The sequence below is a fragment of the Stomoxys calcitrans genome, chromosome 2, assembly GCF_963082655.1.
Source record: "Stomoxys calcitrans chromosome 2, idStoCalc2.1, whole genome shotgun sequence".
In the NCBI taxonomy this organism is placed as follows: domain Eukaryota; kingdom Metazoa; phylum Arthropoda; class Insecta; order Diptera; family Muscidae; genus Stomoxys; species Stomoxys calcitrans.
The window spans coordinates 23411203-23432334 of NC_081553.1; the positions used below are offsets into that span (position 1 = coordinate 23411203).

A 21132-nucleotide genomic window follows, 5' to 3' on the forward strand; every position below is an offset into this window, starting at 1 on the left:
GTATTTTCAGAAGTGATGGGGTTGCTTGCCTATTATTTAGGACACCAGTGTGCCATGGAATAGTTTCGAACGTCCTGGGAAGGATAAAACCGCTCATGTCTCTTGGAGAGTTCTGATGACACGTGGAAAACTATATGGACGTACAGCGACAATGGTCGGGTGACTTACGAAATTGTAACGATAGAAGCAGGTCACACTATCGCGGTATAAACGAGGCGACGATAAGAAACCTGGAAGGAATGGAAGAAGTTTCGGATCGGATAACTGAGATGACACTTGAGGCCGAATGCGAGGCACTGTTGGCAGCGGCACAGTCTTGGATGGACGAAACTTCAATATTGCTATCTTGAAGTTCCTGCTATACGGATGAATCAAAGCTAGAGGACAGATTGGGATTTAAATTGAGTACCTAGGGACTGAGATCTGTTTCCGACTGCCAAAATATAATACGGTTCTGCAGGCGGAGAGGCCATCAGGGCAACAACACCCAAGAGGGCAAGGGAAGGTGACGAATAGTAAGAGGGATATTAACGCCTACTCTGAGAATGAAACGATCCGCATTGTTTAGAGGGAATAAAAGAGTAGACGATTTGGTCCTGAAACTTGGTTAATCCGAAGCCTTTCGAGGTGATGCAATCCTAGATAAGGGTGTGGCTGACGAACGCTCATGTAACACTGTGGAACAACTATGGGGAGAGCCGGATCGTGAAAAAAGAGGCCATTACTGAAAAGAAGTAAGAAGGAGATCATTATAGCTTTCGGTATCATAACGGGACACATAGGACTACGAGCTCACTTATCTAGAATAGTTGCGGCAAGAGATAGCATGTGTAGGGCATGTCGGAAAGATAATGAGACTTTGGAGGGTTTCCTTTGTCATTGCCCAGCTTTCGCGGCTAACATAAAACAGCCCTTATGTGGGGATACAATACCAGATATGAACACTTAGGATTTTGTTAGCATCACGGAATTCCCGTCTTACATTTTTTTTGTGGTTACTTCTTAGTATATAAGGTGCACAACAGTTCGATTACTGGTTTTGATTTATTTAGTGTGGCATAGTGGCATGAGGCGGATTAATATCCAGACCCTCTTTTTCCGTCAAACTATTTTCGCGGAAAGTTTTAGAAATAAGTAAAAGCGTGCTAAGTTCGGCTGGGCCAAATCTTGGGAACCCACCACTATGGATTCTGCTGAAGATTTTTACAAAATAAATTTAGTTGAAGGGCATAATAATATTCTACATACCAAACTTCTGTCAAACCAGCAAAAATTAAAACTTCCAGGAACTGAGCAAGGATACTTAAACGACCGGTTTACATGGGAGTTTTATCAGGTTATACACCGATTTGGACCGTATATCGCACAGTTGTTAGAAGTCGAAAAAGAACACCGAATACAAAATTTAAGCCAAATCGGACACAAAATGGCGGTTTCCAGGGGCTTAAGAATTTAAATCGGGAGATCGGTTTATATGGTAGCTATATCAGGTTATAGACTAATTTGAACCCACCAATATTTAGTATTTGTGCAAAATTTCTAGCGGCTACCTTTACGCGTTCGACCGCTATCGTGATTTCGACAGACATGGACGAACGGACATGGCTAGATCAACTTAGAACGTCGAGACGATCAAGAATATATATACTTTATGAGATCTCAGTCGAATATTTCGAAATGTTACAAGCGGAATGACTAGATCCTATGGTGGTGGATATAAAAAGGCCGTGACTAAGTAGAGTCATAAATACACTTTGGTTATCCATGACAACATGCTGCCAAGCATCCCGGCCTAGTGATTTGGGACTGTGTCTTCCCTATGTTGATGCTGTTCTGTTCTGTCTTTTCGTTGTTTTCCGTTGCCTCGTGGTGGGTTCGGTCATTCGTGGCTTTTGCCGTGTTTATTATTGAGTCGCTGTTACGTTGTATGATCATTCTTGTTTATTTTGGGCATACGTTCTTTGCTGTCGACGAGGTCTCGCATGAAAGGCACCATGGTGCCCGTGGTTTAACTCAAATCGCGAGTAGAGCTAAGCTCGTCGTAGAATTGCGTTTTGTGATGAGTGTCGCGACCCATAGATTGGAAGTAGTTGTCGATAGTACCCCGCTCCTAACCAAGGATGTTAACACATCTAAATACGTGGAATCGAATTGGTACTCATACGTTGGTTACTTCATATAGGGTAGTTGGCTTTATATTCCCACAGGTTTGTGGCGTGTTGAAAAGCATCTGCGTTAAATTCTGCTATTCAATGCACTTAAGATATTTAGATGTTTGGGGTCCCACTCCAATAGCTAAATCAAGTAATATTCTTAGGCATTGTTCTTAATTCCAAGCACAGAAAAAAAGAAAATCGATTCCATAAGGCACTGTGTGCCTTTTGCTCCTCCTCATGATTTACTGCATGTACACTAGGGTGGATCAAACAAGACAGCAGGAGTCGATAGGTTGCCAGCAGAACTATTCAAGACCGGAGGCGACACTCGTATGTGTTTGGCGGTAAATGGAGATAAAGAAAGATGGATGGTATCATCTCCCATAACGTCTTGTACACCCGAGCAAATAAAGACAATTAAGGATGGTCTAAAGTCGGGCAATGCCGAACTTTTGATACCATACACCACTTAGTCTGATTTGTGGCTAAGTATTCGAAATTAAAATTGGCTTAACTTTGAAATGAGGAAAAAATGTGGGAGTTATAGAGGATATCGCTGTTCAAAATTGTTTAAAAAGATCGGTAAATAAATGGGCTTGCAAAAGCCTTCAAAAGGAAAAATCGGGAAATACATATAAATGGGAGCTATATCTAAATCTGAAGTCATTACTATGGAATTCAACAGCCATGCCGGTGGTCATAAGGGAATACTTTGTGCCAAATTTCGTAAGAATCGGTAAAGAAATGACCACATTATTCCAATATTAGTCTAAATCAGGCGAACATTTATATTGGAACTGTATCCAAATCTGAACCGATTTTAAAAAAATCCGGTGGAGTTGGAAAGGAAAGCGTAGGACAAAATTTTGAAAAATGTGTGTGTGTGTGTTTGGGACATTTTTTCGACTATAGAATACTGTGAAACGTTTCGCTTCAACATGTCATACGTTAGCCATAAACAAAGCATTATTGATCGTAATTTACTTTGTTTATTGTAAACCATTTAGCAGCCTCGCTTACGGTAAAAGGGCCTTTCTTTTGTTGTAAAACCAAAAACTCTTTACTGATGATTCGTTTGTTGGAACAAAAATTATTCTGTTGTGTCCCTCCTATTATAAATAAATGTTGAGTATTTGCGCGTATAGGGACGAGGAAGTCGCTGGTGTTCGATAAGAGGTCGATGAGTACCTTAACAGGGGTCATAACCGGGCACTGTGCCATAGGCCACATGGCGCGCATGGGAATACTGCACAATGTCTTCTGTAGGAGTTGCCTCCATGAGGATGAAGAGGTGGCTATTGAGCACTTACTGTGTTCATGTCCGGGTCGGCAGGAACGTAGGCTCTCCTTTCTGGGGAGACGTTTCTTCTGTGATCTGGGTGAACTTGCGAACATACCTCTGGTAGGTCTCCTGAGATTTGCTGAAGGAACAGGATAGTTCCGCCGCGGGGCCCCATAAGCTCCGGGGTAGGTGCATCCGTGCTTGCGTGGGGATGGGCGTTTCTTCACCCCCCGCTCAGTTTCTCCATTCCTCCTGTTTTTTTTTTCTTTTTCTTTTATTCGTGTATAACCTCTAGTCCGAGGTCTGACATCTTGTTTCTCGTCCCTTTCATTCTAGGGTACCACAACGGGCCAAACTGGCCTTCGACTGAACACAACCTAACCTAACCTTTGCGCGTATAGACCAGTAATGGTCAAGAATACTCACACTATTTTACATAATTGTATACGCACACAAGAAAATATTCTCAAGAACTGTAAATAATTGCAATTGTGTGCTCGTCACCGGTATTATGGACACAAATTTTTTTTTGACTGAGCAAAGAAATGTCAATATGTTGAGCATATCGTTCATATCGGAAAGTGAGAGTCTTAGAGTTTCGTACAAATAAGCTGGTATATCTAATAAAAAAAAATCATTATAGCAATATACAAATGGCTGCCAGTTACAAAAAAACACAACAAGAATTTCTAAGGCACATACATTTTTTGATAAATTTACGGGATAAAGAAATATCCATTACTAAGAAGGTATTTTAATGTGCGAAAACAAAAACTCCCATAAGTAATTTTTTGTTTTATTTAGAGCATAACGAATACAACAGATGACAACACAAAACCATAATGGAAATAAATTCAAACCAAACAAATCCATCGAAATAAATCCAAACAAACTTTGAAGGAGTTTGAATTACCATTATCTGCTTGTATCCGTCTGTCTGTTTATCGAAAGCACGCTAACTTTCGAAGAAATAAAGCTAAACGCTTGAAATTTTGGAAACAAATACTTCCTTTAAGTGTAGGTTGGTTGGAATTGTAAATGGACAATATGGGTCCATATTTAGATATAGCTCCCATATAAACCGATTTCCCAATTTTACTTCAAGAGCCTCTAAAGGGCGTAATTCTCCTTTGATTTGCCAGAAATTTTGCCCAAAGACTTTCTGTGACTTCCTCTATGCTAAGTATGGTCTAAAACCTGATATAGCTTTCATATAAACCGATCTCCTAATTATACTTGAGCCTCTAGAGGGCGTAAATTTAATCCGATTTGGTTGAAGTGTTTTGTTATGATTTCCAACAACTGTGCTTAGTATGGTTTAAATCGCTTCATAACCTGATATAGCTGCCAATAATCAGGTCTCGGATTTTGACTTCTTCAGCCTCCAAACGGCGCAATTATTATCCGATTTGGCTGAAATTTTGCACAACGACTTCTCCCATGACCTTCAAATATAGTCTGAATCGGCCCATAACCTCATATAGCTTCTATATAAACCGATCTTCCGATGTTAATTATTGAGTCTCTAGAGGGCGCAATGATTACTCGAATGGCTGTAATTTTATACAACGACTTCTCCTATGACTTTCCACGTACGTGGCAAATATTGTCTGAATCGGTTCATAACCTCGTATAGCTCCCATATAAACCGATCTCCCGATTTTACTGCTTTAGCCCCTATAAGGCGCAATTCTTATCTGATTTGGATGAAATCTTGCACAATGACTTCTATCTACTATGGTCTCCAACATCCAAACCAAGTATGGCCCGAATCGGTCCATAACCTGATAAAGGTCCTGTAGCATAACAATTTTTATCCATTATGTTGTGTTTACCTATGAAATGCAATCCCAAATAACATATTCTATATATCAAGAATGAATGGTATTGTCAAGGTAAAAAACTTCATAGTTGTCACAAATTCTTCTAAGATTTTAAACATCAAAACAAAAAAAACGTACTTTCATCGTAAACAAAGTCTTACGATTTTCACAAAACAAGTTAACTTGTTAAAAAATTTCCTCTATGTGAAATGAACTATTTTTTTGCGTGGATGTCCTGTTAGGGCGTTTTTTGAGTTGGAGTGGTCGCTCCGAAACTTGTCCGTAATATTAGTATCAGATTCATAAACTACTTCCAAATACCTTTTATTTGATACCCACATTGCCTTTATTGACAAAGATGTTCATTTGGGTGGGACGCTCCCCTAAGTTGCTTAACCTATTTTGTTATTAAATCCTTGTTTTTGGTTTACCATCAATTTGCAAACCAAATTTCGACTAAATTGATACATCCATATCCAAGATTGATTTTTAAAAATTAAATCTCCCCCTTACCTCACCCCTTCAAATGTCAAAAAATTAAATACCCTATTTTTACCGTGGGATAAACAAACCACTGTCTGCAACACCTTGACGTTTCTATATAAAATCTCGTTACAAAAAATTTTTTTTGGAATTTTATTTTAATAAAAAATTTGGTTTTCTTTTTTTTTCGCTATATAAAATTCTCACGTTTTGCGCTATATTTATGCTGTTTTGAAATAATTCATACAATCGGATACTGTCCGGCTGCATATCGTCCAAAATTTTGTTGCTATAAATAATATCGTCAAATGAAAGAAGGAAATTTCAAGGCAATAATTTATTACCGCATCTTTGAAGGATTTTTGTTCCCATCTCATAACAAACACCATCTGTAAACATCTTTGTTACCTTTTATGGCTATTAAGGGTATTTAAAATTCGACCTTAACGTAAAGAAGGCCTACACTATATTGCCCGCCTCATTTCTTTCCGTATGAATTTATTGTATTGAAGAAAAAGTACTCAGTCAGTATCAACAGAAAAGTGTTGTTAAGAGGACGTTTTAACGATCTTGTGAAATTTAAAATTTTCGTTCACATGTAAATTCTTGAAAAAGATCTCCGCATATTAACAACCGCAAACAAATTAACCATAATTCACTGTTTACACTTTAGGTAAACAGATTTTGTTGCCACAAAGACCACCAGTAATCATTGGTGCTTTGGAAACGGCGCAAATTTTAGTTAATTTCGGATAATCGTGGTGTTTGGTTAAAAAATATTTCGAGACGGGTCAACTAAAAGACGTTTTGTTAAATAAAAAGAAATTTTAAAGAAAAGAACAGAAATATGATTTGGATAACACATCTAACGCGCAGCCGACCAACCGCAATGCGTTATAGCTACCCACAATTTGTGCACATTGTAAGATATACTCTTTTATATGAAAAAGTAAAATAAAAGCAAAACTAATAAAAATAACAATTAGCATAATTAAATTAATTGAAGTGGAATATAAGAAAGATCTCATCATCAATGGTTCGATGCCCCTTGAGTTTGTTCTTATAATTAAATCAATGGATCATCATGCTTACCATTGTAATGACCATAATTTTGAGCTATTATTTTGTACACAGAACAAAGTACTTATTGTGATGCTGACGAAAAATGTGGATAAACTATCCGCCAGTAACAGGCAGGAGGTTATGGATAATTCTTTTGTAACATTTGACTGGGAAGCCTTGGATGAAAGTACTGCAGAAGTGGTTCCTCCAATTTAAAAGAGGAATTGGAATAAGTTTTGGCATACATTCTATTGCGCTATCCCTTGTAGAGCGGAAGAGAAAGGGGATAATGATCGATAGTCAAGCAGGTTACGAATGCCCTTGACGACTCGGTTCAGTCTGTATATCAAACTAAGGAGCAAACAGTGACCGCCTTGTTGGTTTGGTTGCTCTAAGGAAAGATTTTAAATCATCCTTCAAATGGTGAAAGCCACAAGAGCACTATAGAACATGGACATCAACGACTAAGTTAAGAAAATACCGGATGAAATTCTATAGTCCCGTGGAAGGTACATCATAGGCCTCTAGGCTATGAAAAATCCAAGCCATCACACCTATTATGGTAGTTTACATTCCAAAGTGAGAGAAACCAATGGACAATATCCTCACCGGAAACTAGAAGTAGTCTAGTATACAAATTTCCCGCGAAACTCCTCAACGAACAGCGCAAAGTGGGATAGAAACGAAAAAAAAGGTAAAAAATCTGCCTTTGGAGAACGGATAGAGTAACTTTTTGAAATTTAGAATGGTTAGGGCTAAGGTGCTGACGAAATCATGTAATCCATGTTCGACCGGGCGCCTCCCGGCAGCCACTTCAGCATTTCGAAACGTTTAACGGGTTGTCAAATCTTCATTTTTCCAATGAATGTCAGTGGTATGAATGAAAACAAGGAAACAATATGAATTTTCTGAAAACGAAAATTCAAATTGAAAAAATGTTAAGAAAAAAACAGATGGAGATGTCCTTTAATAACAGAAAAAAAGTAAAAAAGCGTTAAGTTCGGCCGGGCTGAACTTTGGATACTCAATACCTCGGGTATATATGTAAACCACCTTTCGTCGAAATCCGGTGAAAAATGCATACCTTATGCCCCATAGCAGCTATATTGAAATATGTTTCGATTTGGACCAAATACTAATAAGTAATTGTCATTGTTCAATTGTGTAAAACAAAATATCAAGCTTTTTAGTAGCTATATCTAAAAAACAGCCGATCTGAAACTTATGCGACACGGATGTCGAAAAGCCTAACAAATTTCAGTGAAATCGGATGATAAATACGCCTGGACCAAATCGGGACCGATCTCTGCCATATTGCTGAAGTATGCCGAGGGCCTTAACTTAACTCACTGTCCCAAATTACGGCGACTTCAGACAACAAATGCGCGTTTTATGGGCCCAAAGCCTTAAATCGAGAGATCGGTCTATTAGCAGCTATATACAAATCTGTACCGATCTGTGCCATATTGCTGAAGTATGTCGAGGGGCTTAACTTAACTCACTGTCCCAAATTTCGGCGACATCAGACAACAAATGCGCCTTTTATGGGCCCAAAGCCTTAAATCGAGAGATCGATCTATTAGCAGCTATATACAAATCTGTACCGATCTGAGCCAAATTGAAGAAGAATGTCGAAGGGCCTAACTTAACTCACTGTCCCAAATTTAGTTGACATCGGACAATAAATGCGCCTTTTATGGGCCCAAAATCTAAAATCGAGATATCGGTCTATATGACAGCTATATTCAAATCTAGACCTATCTGGGCAAAATTAAAGAGAAATGTCGAAGACCCTAACACAACTCACTGTCCCAAATTTCGGCGTCATCGGATAATAAATGTGGCTTTTGGGCCCAAGACCCTAAATCGGCGGATCGGTCTATATGACAGCTATATCCAAATCTGGACCGATCTGGGCCACATTGAAGAAGGATGTCGAAGGGTCTAACACAACTCACTGTCCCAAATGTCAGCGAAATCGGATAATAAATGTGGCTTTTAGGGGCCTAAGACCCTAATTCGGCGGATAGGTCTATATGGGGGCTATATCAAGATATAGTCCGATATAACCCATCTTCGAATTTAACCTTCTTATGGACCAAAAAAGAATCTGTGCAAAGTTTCAGCTCAATATCTCTATTTTTAAAGACTATAGCGTGATTTCAACAGACAGACGGACGGACATGGCTAGATCGTCTTAGATTTTTACGCTGATCAAGAATATATATACTATAGGGTCGGAAATGGATATTTCGATGTGTTGCTAATGGAATGACAACATGAATATACCCCCATCCTACTGTCAATGGTGTAGTACATATAACATTCGTTCAAGTTGACATGTGATGTAAAATTTTACTTAAAACGCATAACCATTATGAGAGCTTCGCGATTTAAAGAAGTTGAAACTTTTGATCGCCCAAATTATGCTTAACTCAGACACAATGTACTCAATAATCTCCAACAAATGCATACCTGTGACAAAATTTTTCCGCGTCACGTTGCACATTGGGTTAAAATCGTAAAAAAAACTAGTAAAATCTGAAATTTTAAATGGTTAGAGCCGGGGTGTAAACGAGATCATGTGCAAAATCGTGCAAGGCCCTAGGTGGAGCGGGCGCCTCTTGGTAGGTCCCTAAATTTGCTCACATGGTTATTTCGAAAATTTGTTCGGATTGGCAAATCTTCTTTTTTAGCTTGATTTCCAAAATTAAGAAATCCCAATAGAGATATCTATTTAATTTTTGATTTTTTTGATATAAGTGACAAGACAAAATTATTGCAAGTTTCCCAAAATTTGATAATGTGTTACTTGTCGAGAAAAGCGTTGTGCAAAATTTTGGCAAGATTGGTCAAAAAATGCTCTTGCAGTGGCTGTAGAAGTGAAAAGCAAGCGAAATACATAAATGAGAGCTATATCTAAATCTGAACCGATTTCTATAAAATTCATCTATAATGTCGAAAAGCAAGAGAAAATCCTTCCTGCGATATTCGAGAGAATATATAGATTGGTCAATAAATGCGCTTGCAGTGGCTCTAGGTGCTAAAATCGGATATATATATTTATGAGAGCTATATCTAAATCCGATCCGATTTCCATGAAATTCACCAGTATTATCGAGAGTCTTTAGAAAATCCTTCCTGCCAAATTTCGACTAACAAATGACCATTTTATTGCATTATTACTGCAAATCGGACGAACACATATATGGGAGCTATATCCAAATCTGAACCGATTTCTATGAATTCACCCGTATTATCGGGAGTCATAAGAAAATCCTTCCTGCCAAATTTTGACAAAATCGGTTAACTAATGACCATTTTATTGCAGTATTACTCCAAATCGGACGAACATATATATGGGAGCTATGTCCAAATCTGAACCGATTTTCTCCAATTTCAATAGGCTTCGTCTCTAGACCGAAAAACAATCCCTACGCCAAATTTGAAGACGATCGGATGCAAATTGCGACCTGTACTTTTTACACAAAATAACATGGACAGACAGACGGACATAGCTAAATCGAATCGGAAATGATTTTGAGTCGATCGGTATACTTATCAATTGGACTATCTCTCTTCCTTTTGGGTGTTACAAACTAATTCACTAAGTTATAATACCCTGTACCACAGTAGTGGTGTAGGGTATAAAAAACATAAAATTCAGAAAAATGGATGAACTCTTTATTTGAATCGATAGTACAGTCCATATAATTCAATGTTTGAAGATTATTTCATGCAAATGTTGACCGTGACTGCGCCTCAAATGGCCCATCCGCTTAGTCCAATTTTGGAATGCTCTTTCCAATATTCGGCAGGTTCTCACAAATATATGCTTATATGTTGTCTTCCAATGCGTCAATTGACGCGGGCTTGTCTGTTATATGAGCTTACCAACGCACCACAAAAAATAGTCTAAAGGCGTTAAATCGCACGATCTAGGCGGCCAATTAACTGATTCCGAACGTGAAAAAGAATGTTCACCGAACTCGGCTCCCAATAAGTCCATTAGAAAAAATTTTCAGCGGTGGTTTTCCCCTCCTAATGCTGGCAACATTTGTGAGGTACTATGCCATGTAAAACTGCTCTCCAAAGAGGTGTCGCACTCGGTTCGGACTCGGCTATAAAAAGAAGGTCCCTTATCATTGAGCTTAAACTTCAATCGGACAGCACTAATAGATATATGTGAAGTTTGCCCTTGTTCCTTAGTGGAATGTTCATGGGCAAATTTTGCAATTTTTGTATAGAAACATATACCGCATATTTGGTTTGTAGAACATTTGGTAGGTTAAGGTCTGGTTTGGTAGGATTTTTCTTAAATTTTGGAAATAATTTTTTCAGTGGCAGCACTGTATATGGGGTGTTTTATTGCTATTTTACACATTGCAGTAAGGAATAACGGAGATACTTCACACAAACAATGAGTGCTGTCCATAAATGCCTCACAAATGTCGCCAGCACTAGGAGGGATTCTCGCCGGGATTGTTTTATTACTCATCTGAAAATATCTGCCAAATGTCACCAAAATCGGTTCAGATTTTGATATTTTTCCCAATCCCACTGTGTGTTGCAGATTTCTCAGTGAACAGTTCAACCATGGTTCTGGGTGCTGGGCTTTACAGATTTCCCAGAGAATTTTAGAACAAACGATCTAGCAATACTAGAAACTAACTTACACTCTAAAAAATTCTGCTGAAATTGGGACAGTAGTAATTCTTGGCTAAAAAGTAAACATTTTTTGCTGTTTATAGGTGGTAAAAAGGTGGTAATGGGCCTGGTGAACACATCCCTCTAGCAAAATGAAATCCGAAGGGTCACTGTGGGTGGTCACTAATTCCAGGCTCTGAAAGCTCCATTCTGAACTTGAGTTTGCTTTTGTTGGCTAGAACAGAAGTTTTACTCATCGTGTTTGTCATGCTAAAGGTTTTAAGTAATGGTTTATGCAGTAGCTATAAGGACGTCGAAGATGAGAAAACTATAGAATATCTAGTTTGTTTGTCTCCCGCCCTAATAATCTGAAAGTGCTCCACTTTAGGTCTGTCTTAATTAAAGGATATGAATATTCGCAATTTTTTGGGTTTTCTTAAGCGATCTGGCTGGTTCAACGGTAGGAACTAGAAAGTATTGTTCCTTCTCCGTAATATATAGTCCTCTGGAAACCCTTGATGCAACAGAGCTATAAAACCAATCGATGTTTGCTGTTTGGAACAGGGTTGTACAAAAATTACTCTTCGAAATATTCTTCTTAGCTCATAACAAAATTTAATATCATGGTCGGTGCAGCTATAAAATCTGCCTATATAAGCTATAAGCACATATTCATGACCTGCTAGTCCCTTTCTCCTCTAGGGAAACCTATAAATAATCCTCCAGGAATCTTAATATTTTTTTTGTTATGCTTGATTGCACTACTGCTTTGCATGCAAGGGAAAATATTGAAGACAAGTAAAGGCGTGCTAAGTTCGGCCGGGCCGAATCCTATATACCATCTACCATGGATCGTATTTGGCGAGTTCTTTTCCCGGCATCTCTTTTTAGGCAAAAAAAGGACAAAAGAAAAGATTTGATCTGCTGTCAAGATATGGTCCGATTCGGACCACAATTAAATTATATGCTAGAGACCTGTGTAAAATGTCTACCAATACGAATAAGTATTGCGCCCTTTGGGTGCTCAAGAAGTAAAATAGAGAGATCGATTTATATGGGGAGCTGTATCAGGCTATAGGCCAATTCAGACCATAATAAACACGTATGTTGATGGTCATGAGAGGATCCGTGGTAGAAAATTTCTGGCAAATCGGATAATAATTGCGACCTCTAGAGGCTCAAGAAGGCAAGATCCCAGATCGGTTTATATGTCATCTATATCAGATTATGAACCGATTTGAACCTTATTTGGCACTTATTTGTTGGAAGTCATAATGAAATATGTCATGCAAAATTTCAGCCAAATCGGATAAGAATTGTGCCCTATAGAGGCTCAAGAAGTCAAGATTCAAGATCGGTTTATATGGCAGCTAAATCAGGTTATGGACCGATTTGAACCATACTTGTCACAGTTGTTGGATATCATAACAAAACACGTCGTGCAAAATTTCATTCCAATCGGATAAGAATTGCGTCCTATAGGGGCTCAAGAAGTCAAGACCCAAGATCGGTTTATATGGGAGCTATATCAAAACATGGATCGATATGGCCCATTTACAATCCCAACCGGCATACACTAATAAGAAGTATTTGTGCAAAATGTCAAGGGGCTAGCTTTACTCCTTGGAAAGTTAGCGTGTTTCGACAGACTGACGGACTTGGCTAGATCTACAAATAATGTCACGACGATCAAGAATATGCATACTTTATGGGGTCTCAGACGATTATTTCGAGTACTTACAAACAGAATGACGAAATTAGTATACCCCCATCCTATGGTGGAGGGTATAATATTTATTTTTTTAAGTGTATTATGAATTATGAAAATACATGCATACATATTTTATTTTATTCTGCAAAGAAAGTTCATTTCAAGAGTACGCAAAAATCTGTATTTTCGTTGACAAAAGCAAAACCATTGGACATTTCTTTGCTCTCGGGCCAACTGATGAGATCTATGGCATTGAGGTGCCTTCTCCACCACATACCACCTTTCACTGTCCTCAAAAGAGCAAAACGAGAAAACAGAAATGTTCTGAATTAGATCTGGATAAAAAATGATAATGTTGAAGAAGCTTTAGTTTGTGACCAGAGAGTGTACGCGCTGGTCACATACGATAAAATCGTTGCGTTGTCGCTTTGTTCGCCCAATCTTTGGGGTGTTGCTTTTTGTTTTAAATTTATTTTAATTAAATAATTTGTGGGTGGACCAAGTTTTTCACGCCGTGCGAATGTGTTTTGAAATTCCTCACTAGTGTTCGGCTTGAGTTGGTTGATTGGTGCAGTGCAAAGACTTAAAAGGGGCACTTTATCGTAATGCCTGGTTGGATAACATATGTAAAAAAGCGGCGTCCCGAACAGCAGCAACATAGACATTGCTGTCATCATCACATTATTATCTTAGTAAGTGCCATCGTACCATTCGGCTCTGTGGGACCGCTGGGGCTGCCAGTATGAGGGGGACATCATAGCGCACATGATACGATCGATGACGTGAAACCAAGTGCTTCAAAAACACATTCCATTTCGAAAAATCCTTCAATACTAAAAATTGACATTTCTAATATGTGTGTAAATAAGCTGGCTATTTTTGTATAATCTACGCAATGTGACGATACTTTTATCGTGAAAAACTATTAAATGCTTAAATGAAGTGACAACTGTTTTGAGAATTTCGCACAGATTTTTTCAATGTTTTAGTGTCGCGTTATTGGCCAAAATGGACAAAAGAAGAAAAGTGTTTGCAAAATTAAACCATTTCCAAAATTGGTTTTACGTACAAAGAAATCTACCTATTGACCGAATATCATTGGCTATGCAGAACAACAGGGGACTTATATATGTCGTGGGGTCCCATATCACACGCGAGACACATCCACAATAGTGGCATCAAACCCAGTCCAGTAGGAATTGAGGCGGCTGCATCTACCGCAACGAGGGTTGAGCCAGAACTTCTCTGGCGTGCCAAGGGAGGCGTACCTCTTTAGATGCTATGGATGGCTGTTGGTCTCTAATAAGGACATTCACACTCATACGGTGTTCGATCTAGAGGTTCTCCCTTATAGCGCTGAACCTCTTGCACTGGATCCAACGTATATCTCTGGGCGGTGATTGGGTATACCCATAGTGGTGATTTGGATGATACTGCTTAGACAACTTGATGTTGTTCTTGTAGCAGTGTGTTGTGTTCTATCTCTCGTCTGCTTGATTCTGTTGAATTTCCACATCCAGTAACTCTGCGACTTTGGTGGGGGCGTCTGAGTCGAGTGGATCTAGCTGGACAATAAAACGGGTGACGTGTGTCGTTTGGTCCCAGGTCACAATCGGGACACACATCCTGCATGTTGGCATCAAGTCTTGCTCCGTAGGAGTTGAGGCAGCTGCATCTGCCAGATCGTAATTGAGCCAGAACTACTTTGGTTTGCCGGGGGAGGTAAATTTCTTCAGGTGCAATAAGAGACGGTCGTTCTCCAAGGCCCATATTCGCCCAGTAGCTATTCACCGCATCTGCTACCATGTCTGCATGAATGTTGTCTAGACCCGCTTGATATGCCGCTTCATATAGAGGTTCTCTCTTGTAGCGTTGAACTTCTCGCTCTAGATCATATTGATCCACCCTAAGTCTTCTGGGCAATGGATACCCGTCCATAAGATAATGAATTTGATGGTCCCTGCGATAACAGCCCAGATGGTATTGCTTGGAGAACATGTTGTTATGTCTTTGCACGGCTAGAATCTTCGTCTCCCGATAGAGGTGGTCCACATGAGAAATGAGGAGACAGCCCGTCGCATTTCGGAGGGCGGCATTCTTACAGATTTGAACATATTATTTTACTGCGTGTCACACAGCTGACGGGACCACAAGCAACGTACAATTGCTTTGTACGTGGTCAACAAGGTTCTTTTTTCAGCACTCCAAGAGACTTGAGGACCTTGCTTCTACTTTCGACCTCATGTGTTAAAGTTGTCCAATTTGACACCAAGTATTTTGTGACACTTGACTATCACATTCAACTCATTATTCATGTGTCTTTGTCTCCAGGGGGAGGGGGAGACAGTACGTCGCAGTTCGTAGATCAGTGTTCTTGCAGGTCTAGATCTTATTCCACAGCGTGTTGCTCAGCTGGCGCTGCATATTTTACCTCATACAGGCACTGCATATTTTACCAACGATCTGTCAATTAATTTGTATGCAGCCAACAAGGTTTCTTTGTAAGCATCTCATATTCTGCCGGGAAGTGACGTGAAAATCTTGAATCTACTTCTGATATCATCAACTCGAGGCCCTGAAACCATTATCGTACAAATTGCCCGCATATGATTGGAACTCGATGCCGCCTGAAGGAAGCATTATAGAGGATAGGTAGAGGTTAAACAGTATCAGAAATAACACTCCACTTTGGGGAAATCCCTCTTATACACTTAAAAGCTTCGACTTCTTATACCACCCGCTTACGACTGGCGGCTACACAAATAATTCACAATTAAATGCTTCAGTCATGACTGGAGAAACGTATTGGCAATGTCCTCTAAGAGAGTGGCATGGCCGATCGTCTTGAAAGGTCTACAGTCACGAGTCATCGGCCGTTTTATACAGCCAGACCGGGTTGAGACTACGGATGATATATGTGGTGATGGCATAAAAAACAGACGGCGTGTTATGTATTTGCTAGATTCATGTTGCTGCTCAGCAAATATAAATTTTCAAACGGGGCTCGGAAATAATTATGCCCCAAGTATCTTGGCTACTGGCGAGGAAACGAAAATCGGTCTGACTATTCTTCTTTGTTCGAATCCTTTGAAAGCTTTAGTAACGGGAACTATGACATAGCTCAGAGACTGGTTGAAGACTAAGGTGGGGTACTCAACTAGCATTACATCCAGATTCTTCGCATCATTGCCAAGAATCGGTCCGGACCTAGCGCCTTGGACGACTTGGCAATGCGGACGGCATTTATAACTTTGTCTGCGGTTAATTTGTGATGGTTGTTCATTGGTTTGGAGACCACGAATACGATGAATGGCTCTGGCAGCTCCAGTGTAAGCCGCAGGAGTGAGCGAAACGAAACACAATGATGAACTTTTATCTGGCTAATTTCTTCTAAGCTGCCACACGAACCTACAGCTTAACGAGCTGCCTTCCAGGATTAAAATAGTTGGATGATTAAAAACTCGATCCGTCAATACCTTGCGGATCCATTCAAAACCGAAAGAATCTTGAAGATGACATACAACTGGGATAGACCTAGGTGTGTAAATCTTTAACCAAAGAAAACTGAAATCTGCCTATTAGCGAAGTAGCCTAAGTGGACCAACTCGAGGCGCCACGTTTGCTACACAGAGCAATGTTGGGCACTAGTAAGCTGGCCGTATGCTCGAAAATACCAGGATAGTTCATTTGTGTTTGAAAATCGTAACCGAACACTACGACAAAATTTTTTGCCAAATGGGACATGCTTCCAGGGGCTCCAGACGTGAAATCGAGGGATCGGTTTATATGAGAGTTATTCAGGTTATAGACCCATTTGAACTGTACTTGGCACAGTTGTTGGATGTTGTAATAGAACACACTACGGAATGTTGAGAGGATAAACAAGTAAAAGCGTGCTAAGTTCGGCCGGGCCGAATCTTATATACCCTCCACCATGGATCGCATTTGTCGAGTTCTTTTCCCGGCATTTCTTCTTAGGCAAAACAAGTTATAGTCCGATTCGGGGCTCAAGAAGCAAAATCGGGATATCGGTTTATATGGGAACTGTGTCAAGCTGTAGATCGATTCAGACCATATTGCACACGTATGTTGAAGGCCATGGGAGAAGCCGTTGTACAAAATCTGTGCCAAATCGGATGAGAATTGCCCTCTCTAGAGGCTCAAGAACTCAAGATCCCAGATCGGTTTAAATGACAGCTATACCAGGGTATGAATCGATTTGGACCATACTTCGCATAAATGTTGGAAGTGATACCAAAACACCACGTGCAAAATTACAGCCAAATCGGATGGGAATTGCGCCTTCTAAAAGCTCAAGAAATCAAGACCCAAGATCGGTTTTTATAGCAGCTATATCAGATTATGGACCGATTTGAACCATACTTCGCACAGTTGTTGGAATTGATATCAAAACACTATGTGCCAAATTTCAAATTTCAAAATTTAGAATTGCGCCCTCTAGAGGCTCAAGAAATCAAGACCCAAGATATCAGATTATGGACCCATTTGGATTACACTTCGCACAGTTGTTGGAAGTGATATCAAAACACTATGTGCAAAATTTCATTCAAATCGGATAAGAATTCCGCCTTCTAAAAGCTCAAGAAGTCAAGACCCAGGATCGGTTTATAGGGCAGCTATACCATGTTATGGACCGATTTGAACCATATTTAGCACAGATGTTGGAAGTGATATTAAAACACTATGTGCAAAATTTCATTCAAATCGGGCGAGAATTGCGCCCTCTAGAGGCTCAAGAAGTCAAGACCCAAGATGAACCTATTTGTCCCATTTACAATCATATAGACCGATCTGCCGATAAATGGTCTGAAGCCCATAAAAGCTTTATTTATTACCCGACTTTGTTGACATTTTAAAGTTATCGAATTTTCACTGGATTGTGACGAAAGGGGATTTACATATATACCCTAGGTGGCGGGTATCCAAAGTTCGGCCCGGCCGAACTTAATGCCCTTTTACTTGTTTTTTATTCGATTTCGCTAAAATTTGAAGCAGTGAGTTATTTTAAACCTCCCGACATCGGACCTAAATATGGTTCAGATCGGACTATATTCAGGTATAGCTGCCATATAGACTGATCTCCCGATAAACCGATATGCCGATTAAGGGTCTGACGTCCACAAAAGCTTTAATTATTACCCGCCATCTGACCCATATATTGAAAAGATCGGACGATATTTAGATATAGCAGTCATATCGATATGCCGATTAAGGGTCTGAAGCCCATAAAAGCTGCATTTATTGCCCGATTTCGTTGAAATTTTAAATAGTGAGTTATTGGGTTGCCCAAAAAGTAATTGCGGATTTTTTAAAAGAAAGTAAATGCATTTTTAATAAAACTTTGAATGAACTTTAATCAAATATACTTTTTTTTACACTTTTTTTCTAAAGCAAGCTAAAAGTAACAGCTGATAACTGACAGAAGAAAGAATGCAATTACAGAGTCACAAGCTGTGAAAAAATTTGTCAACGCCGACTATATGAAAAATCCGCAATTACTTTTTGGGCAACCCAATATTTAAGGCATCCGAAACAAATATGATATATTTGCTTCCATTTCAAATTTCCTTGCTCATCGGGATACAGTGTACTTTTCTCCGAATCTTTTGTGTTTTACTTTCTATTCTTGTTATTATTGTTGTTCCTATTGTACATATTTTTCACTTAGGCACTAGTAGTGGTGGTGGATGTGGTCGTGGTGCCCCGCATACCATATGCGTTGATTGTTGTTTTTCTTCTTGTTTTTTTTTTTTAATTATACACTTCACTCGCGTATTGGCCCCTAATTTTATGATTTAACACAGTTTATATATTGCGCCATAAATTTAAAACTAATATTTGTTTATTTAACTTTTATTATTGCCCACCTTTTTTAGCAACGTCATTCACAGCCTGAATTTGAGACGAATCATTTGAATGGGCAACATTTGGAACAGAACAAACGTCACAGCAGCTCTTCCCGCCCGCTATCAGAAGCGAACTCAGAGTTGAGTTGTGAACTGTTGACGAATCAATCGCCGAATTGCAAATCAAATATTGAATTATCAACGTTGAGCAATGGGCAAATAACAACAAATACCACCGAAAGCAAGCAGCGACCGGAAAGTTTAAATTCATTAAAAGCCAACAGTTGTCAGCAGCAATTGAGAGAGCATCATGAGGTTGGCGAAACAAGAGAACGTAAACGCCAGCTGCCCAAACATCAAAGACCGCTGACTAGATATTTACCTATATTTTCACCGGATTTGGATTTAAGGCAGCACATAGAATCGGCGGGTCATCAAATAGCTTTGTGTCCGCATGTCTTTGTGGATGCTCATAGTTGTAGGGGGTAAGATGAAAGACGTTTTGATGACGAAACAAGCAGTTTTTACGAAATTTCTTTATTTTAGTTACCTTCACAAGTTGGGCGCCACTTTTCATGGTTGGTCGAAGCGTTGGTTTGTATTGGATCGCCAACGCAGTGCCTTTATCTATTACTCAGACAAATTGGAGCGTAAACCTAGAGGAGGAGCCTATTTTTCGGTAATTTTAAGTGTTTTCAAAAAGAAATTTTGTTCTCATGTCTGTTATTCTTTTTTTTTTTGACAGACCATTGAAGAAGTCTATTTGGATCATTTGAATATATCCAAGAGTGGCCGTCCCCATTGTACCCTCATTGTCAAAACGCAGAAACGCATGTATCAATTGCTGGCAGCTTCAGATGCTGCAGCCAGAATATGGATTGATGCCATAATAACCGGAGCTCAAGGCAACCTAGACTACTAGTATTATCCTTAATGTTCTTATTTTATTTCTATTGTAGTTTTTTTTTTTAATTTTTTAAGTTACATTTTTAGTTAGTTAACAATTAAACTGTAAGTGCTCGACCAAAGGAAAAGTAATTTCGTATACATATATACGTCAAAACATAGTTTAAAAATACTTTTGTATTTGTATTTTACATCTATAGATGTAATGCAAGGTTTTATCATATATAAATATCGATATATTTTTTTATAAAATAATGTAAATATACACATAACGGAAAATATAACGTAAAAATGATTATGTTTTTGCTTTAAATATTGCATTTGGGAAGCCTTAGTTTAGGTTAAACAACAGCTGATATGTGTGTGTGTGTGCGTGTGTGTGTGTACAAAACATAGCTCAAATCCCATGATCTGTGCACAAAACACAGCTCATTCGCTATGATCTATGCAATCTATTGTGAATGGTCATTGACAGCTGGGCAAACATGTTTGGCATTTGTCTTCTTTTGAGTCTAAACCCAATCAAAGAGTCAGCGTCAAGTTGTTTTGCATTAATTTTATTATGTTGCCACCAATTTTCAGAGAATTTCACTAAAAATATGGTAAACTAACAAGAAAAAAAGAACATGTTTACAAAATTGCATATGTTTGTGTGTTAAATTTACAAAAAAACAAAAATACGCAAAATCTTTTAAGTGATATTATGGCAACACAGATGCATTTTTGTGTACTTCGAAGTTATTAAAAAGTGTAAAATCTACAATAGGTAAACAACATCTATACCACAAGTCTGGTTGTTGCTGTTTCATCCCTCAATTGACTCCAGGCTCAGCGTCTTTTATTTGGTTTGGCCGCTAGCGATTTTTTTCGACTCTGACTTTTGACTCTTTCGCCTCTTCATTCTATACTTTTGTAATTCGGCCTTTGGAACTTTGTACGTACCATAATGTTTGTTAGCGTACTAAAAAATTTGTGCAAATTTGCACAAATTGTTATTGAAAGTACTTTATTTGCCAGCAGAAGAGAGCTGGTGAGTGCGTGGGGACAAGCTAAATTTTGAGAGTTTGGTAATTGAGAGCTTGCAAATTTCTACTTGATATTTTTTCCCAGCAGAAATTTACTTATTTGCATTAATTCAAATAAGTAGCAACGAAGACTTTATACACTTTTAATGTAGCTTTTTATAAATCATCGA

General features: G+C 38.9%; 1 protein-coding gene across 3 annotated transcripts in view; it reads left to right on the forward strand.

Moving 5' to 3' along the window:
• Window positions 1-19995, forward strand: part of LOC106084158 (pleckstrin homology-like domain family B member 1) — an 81464-nt gene extending 61469 nt beyond the window's left edge. For all 3 annotated transcript variants that reach the window (XM_013247660.2, XM_013247661.2, XM_013247662.2), the window contains 3 exons: window positions 19062-19516; window positions 19578-19710; window positions 19777-19995. In XM_013247660.2, coding sequence (XP_013103114.2) covers window positions 19062-19516; window positions 19578-19710; window positions 19777-19953 — 765 coding nt within the window. In that variant the 3' untranslated portion in view covers window positions 19954-19995. The remainder of the gene's footprint in view (window positions 1-19061; window positions 19517-19577; window positions 19711-19776) is intronic.
• The last annotated feature ends 1137 nt before the right edge of the window (window positions 19996-21132 follow it).